Source organism: Monomorium pharaonis, chromosome 8, assembly GCF_013373865.1.
Source record: "Monomorium pharaonis isolate MP-MQ-018 chromosome 8, ASM1337386v2, whole genome shotgun sequence".
Taxonomy (NCBI): Eukaryota; Metazoa; Arthropoda; class Insecta; order Hymenoptera; family Formicidae; genus Monomorium; species Monomorium pharaonis.
Window position 1 is genome coordinate 761,990 of NC_050474.1, and position 13,542 is coordinate 775,531.

Below are 13,542 nucleotides of genomic sequence, written 5' to 3' on the forward strand. Positions count from 1 at the left end.
CATGAGATGCGTCGATTTATTTATTTTGTTTAAGTAATTATTATATACTTAATTATGAGAAGTAAAAGTTTTTTTAAACAAATTTAAATAGATCCCTAAGTATCTGTAAATTAATGATAGACGTGATAAAACTACCTTAAACATTTGTTATTTTTCTTGTGTATTATAAAAGAGATTTATCAATCAAATAATATTAATTTATTATTTTAATAAGAAAATTTTGTTTTACATTTACTGTAGAAATTTTGTCTTTATAAAATTTACCTAAATGAATATATTTCGGCATACTGTATAATGAATGCAAAAGGAAATTTACAAATTGAAAAGTTGATGGTATATATACGTATACTCAAAGATGCATTTTCGTTCGACATGAATATTGTCAGAAAATATAGAAAGAGATCTTTTGATGCTGTAAAAATTGCGACAATATGCTGCTTATTTTGCCAGAAACAGAACATCAATCCATTATTGTAAAGCAATAATCCAGATAAATATTGCAATTTTATATTTACAATGACATCACAAAACATAAATAAATATTTGCATGTTACTATCAGTATGACATGTCTACTTGGATAAATTAGAATAGTGGTATACGAAATCATCGAACACGAATCGAATTAAATCAAGATTCAATTCAACTCGGATTTGAATCTCAATGACTTAAATCCAAAATTTTCGAATCAAGAAATTTCAAATCAAATGATATGTACTGGCAATCTTTAAAATCATATTTAAAATAACTTTACATTATATTAAATTTATTTTTCTTATATAAGAATTTTTTTTATTCTCTATATTTATTAAAATTGAACATGACAATATTTACGTTGTAAAATAAAAGTTAAGTTTTGACGATTTGATTCGAATTATTTCAGGAAAGATTTTTATTGAGTTCAATTCGTTTAGACGATAAAATAAATTTAATTTGATTTGACTATACGCAAATAACTTTTAATTCGTACATTCCCAATTAAATTATAAATCGTCTAAAATAAAATTATATATCATCACATTATCAGTATAATCATATCAAATAATTAAATTTTTTTATTGAGTTGAAAAATTTAGTTAGTTGCATAGGATTAATATATTAATTTTAGTAGTTATTATACATATATATTATTTATTAATTCTTTCTTCGTGAATGTAAATATAATTTTTCAATTGGGTTATTTTATCGATTAAGTTGATATTGCATTGTTAAAAATTAAGCACAATGATAATCTCGAGATGTCGCTTGTGAGAGAAATCTGTATACTGACGAATTGAATTTGAACGTCTGGTTTATCCACAGTTGGCAAATATTTCTCTCTTTTTGTCAAAGAAAATCATATTTGTTAACCATTTGTTTTTATATTGTTTGGATATTAAAAAATTGTGTATACATCTATAAAAATAATATTTTCAATAATTAATAACAATTATAAAATTAATATTATATTAACATTATATTAAAGAATTCATAAACTTGTTGACAGATGGCAGCAGGTTGTAAACAATAATGGCAACTATATTTCTAACAAAATAAAACAGAATTTTATGAACACAATTTATTAACAAAACTCCAATATTCTCATTACTTAAACAATCTAATATATAAGTGAAACGCTAGAAAATAGAGATAAACGTGAGAGCACAAGTAAAAATCGATCATTTTTATCATTGTTTCACGTTCGGCACTTCGTCTCTCTCGCGCGCGCTTCGATTTGAAAAATTCCCTATCGCGACCCTCCACCTGTCGCTCCATCTGCAGTTCCCGCAACGGCGTATTACATACATACCGCTACATGCGTATCGTTCCGGTGTAAAGTTGCGCGCGAGGATCACGGTGCTAATCGAAGACCGCGTGCGGCGCGAGAACGGCTCCCCGCTCGAAGATGTGGTAAGCCGATTTTTCCGCCGGAGCTACCCGTCGATCGGCGACGATCAGCTGATCGGCCGGTGTCCGCCGCTTGTTTACAAACATCGCGGCTCACCTAACCTCCAAATCCCGCTGTCCGGGTAACCTGTCGTCAGTCAGTTTCGTTGCACAACCGAGCGGATCGTTCGTCCGATCGTCGATGACGGGATCGTCGATCACGCGGAGATCGTTCGTGAAATCGTCGTGACCGTTCGTGTCAGTTCTCGACATTCCTCTTCTCCGTTGTAGATGCACTCCATGGGCAATGGCACGATGGTCGACGGTGCTGTCCGGCGTATTCCTGGCTCTCTCCATGGTTCTCTCCCTGGGGAAGCTGTTGATGCTCGCCGCAGGGACCGGAAGCAACGGGGAACTCACGGAGGCGGATCAGTGGCTTATCGAAATTGGTCTCGCGCAGTATCGCCCGCTCTTTAAGAAGAATGGTAAGTACCCACGTAACTCGCGTTAACACAGATTCCTGAAGGCGATGCCGCGAGATGCCACCGCAATGTCTCAGTTATCGAGATACAGTCGTAACTCCAGCCGAGCTGTCAATACGCGTCAATATAGGTATTGCGAGAAAAAATCTGTGAATTCATAGAGGGACGTATCGGGGAACTAATAGATTATCTGTATCTCAATGAGACATTTAAATATTGGATTCTTGGAAAAATTTAATACAGGCTTCATTAGATGGTATTTGAACATAAAGCGTGTAAACAGCTAACATTTTAGTGCATTTTAAAATAAATTTTTTAATCAATTTTAATAAAGGAGGAAGACATCAATAAGGTTGTTCTTTTGATTATATTCTGATTTTTATTGAACGTCTTTTTTCACTTTCTTTTTGATAATTTTAATGAACTAAAAGTATAATACCTATTTGAATAAAGTTCCATTTATAATTGTAAAAACTTGTAGTGCATCAATATGAGCTGCAGATTAAAAAAAATATTTCTAAACAATTTTTTAAAATAGTATTTAAAGTAGTCTTATTATGTAAAAGCAGTCAATTATAATTATCTTACATATAAACATATTTTCTAAAATAGTTTGTTAATATCGAATTAATGCTAATTTCTAATAATAGATTCAGTTAATATAGAGTCATTTGTTTATGTGTAATATCCAGATATAACATATATTTCAAGATTGCATTGACAATTGCGCAAAAATCTGCTTGCAACTCGCGTACGAAATCATTGTGTGTAATATAAGTCAAGTATCTCTGATTCTTGTGATCCAAGAATATACACAGAAAAATATCAGTTTTACTACTAAGAAAAGCAATTGCTCAATGTTTTCTTTTTTTGAGTAATGGTTATGTTTAATCAAGAATATTTTTTTATTATAATCTTGTAATGTATACTCATCACAAATTTTAGAAAAACTCATAAGCATTTATATTTTTTCAAAAAATAAAATTTTATCGTAAAAAAAGTTAAAATACCTAATTGAATTATTTTAACTTAATATTTTTGACTGAAATATTCTTATGCGGTAAACAATAAATATTTCACACTGACGTTGTGCGTAGAATTTACGTAGCAATATAAGATGCATGGAAACAGTATGTTATACGTAATGGATGTTGTAGAGGATGATATATCATGTAATTCATGTTAAAGAATCCATGTAAATTCTGCTAATGCACAACGTACATTTAGAGCTAATTAGCATACGACGTCGTTTGTTAATATTTAACAATAGCCGCGCTGTTGTCTTCTTTGAAAGAAATTCTCTGAGAAAACCCGCAATTTTTAAGTAAAAAGAAATACGCCCTCAACTATTGAGTTAAAAAAATAAGTTTCATGTATTATAGATAAAGTTTCTTGCATGATCTTTTTTTTGTAAAATTACATGACGTCTGCAAAAGAAATATGTAAAAAACAGAATTGTTAGCGGTTATTAGAGAAAACCAAAAAAAGTCAGAGCATTAAGAAATTTAATAACCTAATAATAAAATAATAAGACAAGACTAAGTTACTATAATATCTGTTCTCTAAAGTTTAAAATTTTTTAATTATTTTTAAAAAATAGGATTTTATAAATTACTTGAAAAAATTGCTTTTTATAATTCTTTTTCAACTTTGAACGATTTACAGAAACCCATTAACAGATATAATTATGAAAAGGAAAATTATAATATTTGGATTTTTGCAAAATTAAAATATATTACTGAAATTTTGCAAATTACTTGATAAGATTTTAAAAAGTTACAAACAATATTTACAATATTTCAGTAATTATGCATTTCTTTAATGCAAACGAATTTATTTCAATCACAAAAACAAGAATACAATGTAATACAATGTAATATAAATTTGTGGTATAATTTAAAATAACCATGACAACGAAATTTTACAATCTGACTATGGTTATTTTTATATAAATTATATCTTTTATTATGTAATATAAAAATTACATTATTAAGAGTCAATAGTTTTACGATACGCTAGTATTGTTTCAGAATCTTTTTCAGTGATACTTTTGCAATTATCGTTAATTGGACTTGTAACGAGATGATTAATGAGAATTGTGCTGGTCATATTACTTTCGTATTATTACTAGCTGTTGATGTAAATTACATTAACTCCTCTGGCAGAGTGCATAAGACAGTAACGGACATTTATTATTTTGACGTAAAGATTTATCGCTCGGCACAAAGCCAATTTTTCGGTGGGCATCATTCCGGATACTATCGATTACTCCTGCCTTGCTAAATTTGATCTGCCTTTGTGATGAGCTGCAGCTGCTCCTTTCAAGCAGACTCAGCGCGCAACATAGATATCAACCTAGAAAGAGCTTGAACTACATTGAATTCTACATATTCAAACTATTTATATTAAATTTTTACCCACATTTATCGTAAAATTCTTACACTTAGCAGTCACAGCCTTTTGTTTTAATTGTTTAAGTGTTATTAATACTTCCAGAAAATAATTCTGAAGTAAAAATTTTCATCGAATCTATCTGGATAAATGTTACAATAGCATCGACGGTAGTAGAACATGGCAATGTCGCATTACGTCGTCGTAGAAAGATTAATTACCGAGATACCCGGAAAATTTCAGGGTCACCGAGACAAGATATCGACTCTCGGTGAACTTGCTTGTGGAAAAAGAGTGAAATCTGTTATCACCGTGACGTCCCCCCTGGTGTGTTTGATACCGTAAAAGTTATTCGACCTTCCCTCGGAGAAATTCCTCGTGGCGAAAGATTCGATATCTGATTGTTGTCGAAGTTTGCCAGTGGCTGTTACAAAGAGGAAGCGCATCCGCGCTCCATTAATCTCGCGGAGCGGGCTGCGTCTTGCCAGTCCCGAGATTAATCGCCACGCATCAGCGACGATATACGGATCATCGTGTTGGGACGTTCGTTTTTCCGCGCGCCTTCGCCACGCTCTACCTCAAGCCCGGAAGGAGGCCGTTGATAAAGCGATAAATCAGCGCCGTTGCCTGATCTTTTATCGGTCTCGGCCAGGAACATCTGCGCTCGCACATTGCTCTCGCGATTCACGGACTTCGTGTATGTATTTTGTGTTATCGACAGTTTACAAAAGGGATGCCGGCCGTTCAAACGCAACGTGTTTAATGTTGTTCAATAGCGTACCTCGGAAGCCAGTAATTTCTTTCGGTGCAGATTGGCTGCAAAATTATTACCATGCGGAAAATTATCATCACTCTAATGCTAACATTAAGAAAAACGTTTACTCAATTTTAATTTTCTTCTTTTACGATTATCTTTACCAAAAAGAATATTTATTTAATTATAGTCATAAAATTCACTGATCATTTACTTGAAACAATTAAAATTGTTCTATAGTACACCACAGAGGAATACATACTGTAAAATTATTTGAATTAAATGAATATTATTTATTTCAAATATTTCATAAATTCACAGACACACATCCACACATTTATTATAAGTTTATCGTAAGCATCAAATTTATTTAAAATATTTATTCAATTTATTGAAATTTATTCAAGATATTTGTTTAATTTACTTGAAATATTCTGAATCCTTGTTTTATTAAAATTTAATATTTTAATCACGAATATCAAATTAAAATAAAAATTTTTTGTTAAAATTTTATAATATTTTTCCAAAAAAGTACGGAAGGGGATACCGCACCTATTACAAATTCAATTTATTAAGCATTAAATTTATTATATTTAAGAAAAATAGGCTATGCTAATAAAAATGTCATACTACTCACTATAAAAAATTATAATTACGAAATATTTAAGTCTCATATTTGAAAAAAAGTTAAAAAGGCATTTATCATGTTATATTCTATTTTTTATTATCTCTGTACACTTATGTATGTGAAATAACCATTAATCCTTTTACATCTTCTAAAATAATCATTTTGCATAGATCGTAATACACGATTGTGCTAACCATATTAAGAAATCGATTTAATTCAGGTTGTTTTCATTAATATTAACAGTAAAGGAATGAAATTACAAGATAATGTAATATAAAGGCATATTAACAGAGTGATTGCGAGCAAGTTGCCTTCATTACCTTCATTTTTTCTGACTTCCGTGAAGTAAATTCTCACGCGGCGTAAATATTAGAGTTATTTTAAATTCTTACTTTCAGTATACGAGTTTTGTTTTCAGTAATGAGTTTTGCTAAAATTTGTGATGTGAGTATATTTGAAGATTATATTATTATTAAGAGATATACTTTGTTAAAGATAAAACAGATTTTTAACAAATATACGTAAAACAGAACCACACAATTTTTTCGAAAGTTTATCAGATATTTCTTGTGGATTTTAGGTCGCTGAAATCGAATTCGAAGCTTGTTTAACCCTATCACGTCAAGTTTTATTTATTTAAAAAAAAACACCAAAATCTGGAATAAAACATCAAATAACAAGTCGTAACCTGAAACACCGTTTGTTTACCCATTTTGGTGTTTGTTTTTAATGAATAAAAAACGACGTGATGGGGTTCGAATAAATTTCCCCAAAAATGTTGTGGTCTTGTGTAATTGTTGAACATATCTAATAAAAGAAAAAAATAAATCGTGTAATTTCTTAGCGTTGATTATTTTTCTGCGCGCACAGAACAAAACAAAACGGTCCTTAATTCTTTATCGCGTAAGTTTTTCAGTTGTCAGCGGTCCGACGAAATTTCGTAACAAACACAAGGTAAGAAAAAAGATGTGAAATATATCTAATCTTTGCGCAAGAAATAGTCTGTATATTTCTAGCGCAGGGAAGAAACAATATCATAACGTATCGACACGGCCATATCTCATTGATGATTTAATGCGGGTTGTTATTACTATCGGTAAACACACTACTACACTGTTAACATCCCATCTACCAACCAATAAATGGCATTCACCTAATAGCATGGCTCGCTTGATAGCTGATAATGGATGCTGCTCCAAATTAATCGACGGGAACTATCGTCGCAAAGGCGAATAAAAAAACGTTCGAAACTCCAACATTTAATGTTGACAAACGTAACATGCAAATAAATATCGATTATAGTTTTTCTTGAAATTAAACTAAAAGCTGATTCTTTTTAACTGAACGTCTTGCACGATTTGTCTTTTCTCCTTTTCTTTTCCTGTTGGAGAGAAAAAGAGAAGAGATGAACTGCGCAAGAAGCTCAGCTAAAAAGAACAGATCTTACAATTCTTAATATAGGCATAGACATAGATAAAAGGGATCTCGTAGCACGGAGATTCAATTAGATATCGTCATTCGTTAGGGTTTCTCCACAATCCGACAAATACTTCTCAAGTATTATTATTAAAGCAGTGCTTCGTGTTTTCGAGACAGCGAAATATGCTTTATACGCGAGCTTTTGGTTGCTCCTGACCACAACCGCCAACCGTTTTGCGGCGAAAGAAATCTAGAGCGCCGAAAGTTCTATGGTCTGGTCAGTGAGTGCTGAAACGGCGAGGAAACCTTGAAAATGAATAATGAATGTACACGCGGCATTCGGATTCATCGATCCGCGCGGGAGTGGATGTCGTCGGACATGCACTATCATCCATTTCGACCGCTTTCAACAATCGATTCCTCGTCTACCGCGCAAAAGTATGTTTACAGGCTCCTTGTGCACGCTTGTTGAAGCAGACAGCTTCAACGAGCTTGGTTTGCTGCCGCACTTGACAGCAGAAAATACCGATCAAATTATTATTGGCAGAATTGCAAGAAAATTTGAAGTTGAAGAAAATTGAAAACTTTAATTGTTGCGATGTTTTAATTATTACATTGCAGTCAAGATAAAAGACAATGATATTAAGCTATTAAGTTAAAGTGTTTAAACAACAAAAAACATTCTATTATATAATGAAGAAATCAAATATTGGCTTTTTACTGTTAATGATTTTCGCAATTAAACTGAGGTAATTAGTTCGAACATCAAGATACTGGCTTACGTATTTGTTGCATCGAGACAATTAAATGCTTGTATGCAGTATTGTAAATACAATACAGTACAGTTGGCGTTACTATTGATAGTCGTACATTACTATTGCATCACACGTTCGAGAAATTCGACAGGTCTTTAAGGTTTTCGATATTTTTACGCTGGGTAGTTTCATCGCTACTTGACAAGGGACAGGTTGCAATTATCGGAAAAAAATTCAGTTGAACTCCAATTTCCATCGGCGAGCTGGTCCAAAACCAATATTGCAGTATGTTCAAACGATGTTCCGATGGACAGCTGGATACGTTCCATGCTGAAGCACGACGTTAAAATCGAACATTTTTATCCTCGAAATTACAGTCTCCGGAGTTTTCCGTATGCGAAATGTCAGCTAAATTACGTTTCTGGGGCTCATCAAAGTACAGGCACTTTGTAATCGTGTTACTTTCGAAAGGTCTCGATATTAAAACGGAAATTGATCGTCGAAAGGTTATTATCGGCAAGAGAAAACTTTTGGGAGATTTAGGAGAAGTGAACATAATGACAATATCTGAAATTATAAGTTGTTTTTATTGATAGTTATGATAACTTAATGATCTGTTTAAAATTTACAACATTACGTATACATATATAAGTTTTATAAATGTTAGAAAAATTTTTTTATTACATAAAACTTTGCACTTATCGTCAAAGACATTAATGTCTTAGTGACAATAATTTTTAATTCTTTCTATAAATAATAATTTTATTAAGAAAATTTAATTAACTTTAATATTTGTACATATTTAGACCATAGTTATTTTAATCTAGTTATTTTTCTCTTGAAATTGTAAAAAAACCGTATCGTGGAGAAAAAATATTAGATCAATAAATACTCAGCTTCTAAAATATTTGACTCTATAGATCATATACGTCTGCTGCACACATGTGGTTTATCTTCGTAAGCGTGAAATCCAGCTTTGAAAATTTTATATCCGAAGATAAGGTTTCTGCTCGGAATAAGAAGATTTTATCTTTTCGAATTTTATTTAATGATTCTTCAATCATCTTTATCCTTTGCGGAGAAACTTTTATTATATACGTGTACTGCATACGTACCGCGGGTTATATTATCTCAAATACCTTGATTTCTACACAATAGTTGTAAGGCAGCCGAGATTTAGCGAGAGAACTCGTGTCGTCCTACTTAGCGAGAGTCCTTTTTGTTTTCCGTAAAGCGAAATGCATCTCCGCACCTGGCATTAAAGTTCTCTCCTATAGAACATCCTGTGCGCGATACAAAAGAAACCGACGTCACTGCTGCATCAAAGTCAAATATCGAGGAAGTTAAAAGCATAACCGCGCAGCTTTTAACTAATTAACGTTAAGTCGCTGAGACCGAAGTTTTCACCTCGCTTTTGTTCCTTTCGATACAGTCACAAATTCCACGTCGCACGACAAAGGTAAACGGAACAATATTTAATACCGTAAACCTGTGCAATCGCCAAAACTAGCTTGTAATTTCAAAATTTTATTTTATTCCCATCGATAATGGATGTTGCTTTAAAGAAAACTTCAAGGAAAGATCAACGTCTGCGTCCCTGTCGAATTTACTTTGTTGTGGGAACTCGTTTGCAAAATAGATTTATCTTCCTGCCACATCTTTCATTGGGATGTTACTGAAGTATTCTATCGGAGAATGGAACCCATATGACGTACGTTTCGTTTGGCAATGCTCCCCGACAATTGTTCGATTTTCGCGAATGTCGATTTTAATCCAGTCACGTGCCCGACAGTGCACTCGCATCACCGACGCATGCTTGTTGAATCGCGATGCTTTCCAGGACACATTTCATATGACTGTCGCGTCCGTTTGTATCATCGGTTTAGCGAAATTCATTATTCATTACAACAAAATGTGTACGAGATGGGAATCGACGATGATAAAAAATAATAATTTGAAATCTTGTTTTACAGAGAACAGTTTCCTAGCCGTTAAAGGAATATTTGGACCGATTCGAGTATTCTCTCGTATAATCTATATAAAGAAGTAACCGACTAAACTTTTTCAACACGTTTGGCAAGGCATTTTATATCAAGGATATATTGTATATACATATTTGGTATAAAGAGACTTGTCAAACGTGTTGGAAAAGTTTGATCAGCTATCTTGCACGGAGAAATGTTTCTTTAAATTTAACAAATTTTCTGAAATACAAATGCACTAAACTAGTCCAACTAATATCTGAATTTAAGAAGTGCAATTGTTTAATTGTCAAATAATATATATCTTTACTTCAAAGAAAATTATTTTAATAATTAAATTTTTTTTTGCTTAAATAACTTTATTTTTTTGGCGATAGTATTGTATTATTTTACTTAAAGATATTCTTTTACACAAAAAGCCATTTTAACTCTAAAATAAATTTAGCGTGTTTAGAAATTAAAAATATTAGTAATATTAACTTTAACATCGTTAAACCGTGTGTGTTTGTTAAAGCTCGCGCCGCGCAGCCTTATATCTCCCATGAATCTTGCTTACGAGTTATTAACAACCTCATTAGCCACCTAATGGTAGTAAACATGAATGGAAACTTTATGAGGCAATCGCCAAAAGGTTATTTGCAATCAAAGAAATTATTTCGTCGAGAAATGTACAACCATATTTTTCTGTCAAACGATATAGTTTAATGCAAAACTTAAAAAATTATATTTAATAAAATAATATTATTTTATTAAATTTTATTTAAAATTATATTATTTCTATGAAATAAATCGTAAGTCCAAATAGAAATACTGAATATAAAGATTGTTTTTTTGTGAGATATACTTCTCATACACTTTACGAAAGCATATCAGTCACTACACTGGACTTGCGTTTAAGAATTACTTTTCATCTCTGCAGTTTTCAAAATTCTATCACTCTCTTCTTTTTAGTTAAACATCGATTTTCGGGGGACCAAAGCGCGTGACAGTCGAAGCACGTACGTACGCATCACGTGCGGTATTACAATCGGGAACACGGTGCGGTTAAACGGGGAGGGGAGGGAACGGGTTAGAAGGGTGGCGCGGTCGAGCGTGGCCGTGGCACGATAACGCCTCGAAGATGTTCGGGTGAGTCGCTCGAAAGACGACAAGAGTAGGTCGACGGCGTGGTGTCTCCCGCCGTCGCGTCGGAGCGTATAGCACGCGAGAGAAGGGTGGCGTGGCCCTCTCGCGCTCGCCCGTGGTGGGGTTGGCGTGGCGCGGAGGGTTGGCTCCGGCCGCGTAATCGCATCGCATGCAGTGGCCTGGCGTGAGTTCGCGCGAGCACGTCGCATCTACGGAGTCGCGTAAATCTACATCGTTCAGAGGAAAACGCGTTTGTTGAATTTTGTCCCGGAATTTGGAGCGCGTCGATTTCTCTCCTGTCCGGATCTCGCCGTTATCATCCTTTTTTCTCCCTCTTTCTCTCGCCCGCTCTTGCACGCACACGGGACATTATGCTCACACCCGACGAGCGCGTCCACGTTATCCACGATAGAAACGGCGTCCTTATCAACGGTGAGGCTGCGAGCGAGTCCCGATCAGCTGGCCTCGCGAAGAGTCTTTGACACCTCGGTGATCAACTCGAGGTTTAGCGCGAATTTGTCATCATCTCAACGGTGAAATCTAGTCGATCGAGTAAGGCGACTCTCGGAAAGTGTGTAACGGGAACATCCTTATCCCCACTCCTTCCTGCCTTCCTGCTTTTAAAATCTCGCATCCCGATCTAAATCATATAGATCTCATCGTTCGCAAGGATTTCTCGCCCTTTGCCTTGCGTGGGCTATTCTCGCAAGTGTGCTGATCGCGATCTTGTAAGTGTGAATCTCCTCGCTGTAAAGTAAGAATCCGCTCCCTCTCTTGTCCCTTCGTCTCCTCGGAAACGAATCGTCCTCCTCTTCTTTTCGTTTGGCGCCGTCAGAAATCTCGATAGCGCTTGGAATCGAATTCGAGAGTTCTCTGACAGGAGAGAGAGAGAAAGAGAGAGATGGAAGCCGCCGTCGATTTAAACCGTAAGTTTACCACTGCGCCCGCTCGTATCAGACAGTAAGCGCGATACTTCTTCACGGCACACGGCATACATTTCCGCACTGGTGACACCGAGCCGCTAAACTTGCACCCCGCTGCCACAAACATCATCAGAGTTTAATCCGGGAGAAGTTTCCGCTTCTTCATTTTGCGTCGCTTCTCACTCTCTGCAAAGTTACATCACATCGTAGTGATTGTTGCCCAAAACCATAATTTGACTTTTTTAAATTTACTTTATTACATTATTATCACAAATTACATATGTATAACACACAGGGTCGAGACATTGAAATAGAAAAGATTAGGATGGATGATTTGTGCCTTTTCTTCGAAATTTACTTGGAACAACGATTTTATGATTGTTTTCAATTCTTCGAGAGAATAAAGATGAAAAAAAAACCAAGGACGAATCAAACTTTTTTTAGTTTTTGTTTTATCTTTCTTCGATATGAAGACGTTCATTTTTCTTACATTTTCTTGAAATCCGCGACAGAGCACTTTACGATGTACTTAAAGGCTTAATTTCCACTACGACTCGTCTACAATAGATAAGAGGAACGTATATAAAAGTAAATAATTCCGTTCAAAAGAAACGACTAATACTTTTATTGTTTCTGATGTGTGAGCCGTATTTAAGTCACTATGAAAGTTCCCGAGTGCGAAATAATGCAATTGGCGGTTTCGTCTCGAGAGGAACGTCGAAGTTTTCGCAAATTTAAATTTTCATGTGAATTCAATGCGAAATGGCATCGACTGTGGTGGATCTATGCACGACTGGAGTCGAAACTTTATTAAGGGAGGTAAAAAAAGAGGTCGTCTCGGGTGTCGGACGCGACTTGACGTCACCGTTATCGTCAATTTCTATCGAAGTCTATATTTTTTCGGCTTGTAATATCCCAGGAAGAGAAAGACATTAACTTCGCGTCTCCGATGCTTTGCCGTCGTTGTGCGAAAACTTGATGGTCGTTGCGGTTTTATTAGATTCCGAACGACGGTGCATCCGCAATGGAATGTCGCGGGGATGATTTGCCATTTGTGTGGTTAACCCTTGATTATCTTGGCACGACCAAAGTCTGTAGATGAACGACGGGAGGGGAAGGAAGATCTTCGCACTTATATTTAGTCATTTGGCCCCAAAACGGCCGGAGCCAATACGATGTACTAATTCCATTTTCTCCACATTGCACTTTTACTACTACT

General features: G+C 34.7%; 1 protein-coding gene across 4 annotated transcripts in view; it reads left to right on the plus strand.

Annotated features, from left to right (window-relative positions):
• Positions 1-13,542, plus strand: part of LOC105839585 (apoptosis-resistant E3 ubiquitin protein ligase 1) — a 66,605-nt gene that overhangs the window by 24,819 nt on the left and 28,244 nt on the right. The window contains exons 1-2 of one of the 4 annotated variants that reach the window (XM_012686001.3): positions 1,759-1,888; positions 2,156-2,349. In XM_012686001.3, coding sequence (XP_012541455.1) covers positions 2,172-2,349 — 178 coding nt within the window. In that variant the 5' untranslated portion in view covers positions 1,759-1,888; positions 2,156-2,171. Of the gene's footprint in view, positions 1-1,758; positions 1,889-2,155; positions 2,350-11,566; positions 12,327-13,542 lie in introns of those variants that run through there. The other 3 variants (XM_036290784.1, XM_012686002.3, XM_012686003.3) reach the window with 3 other exon arrangements.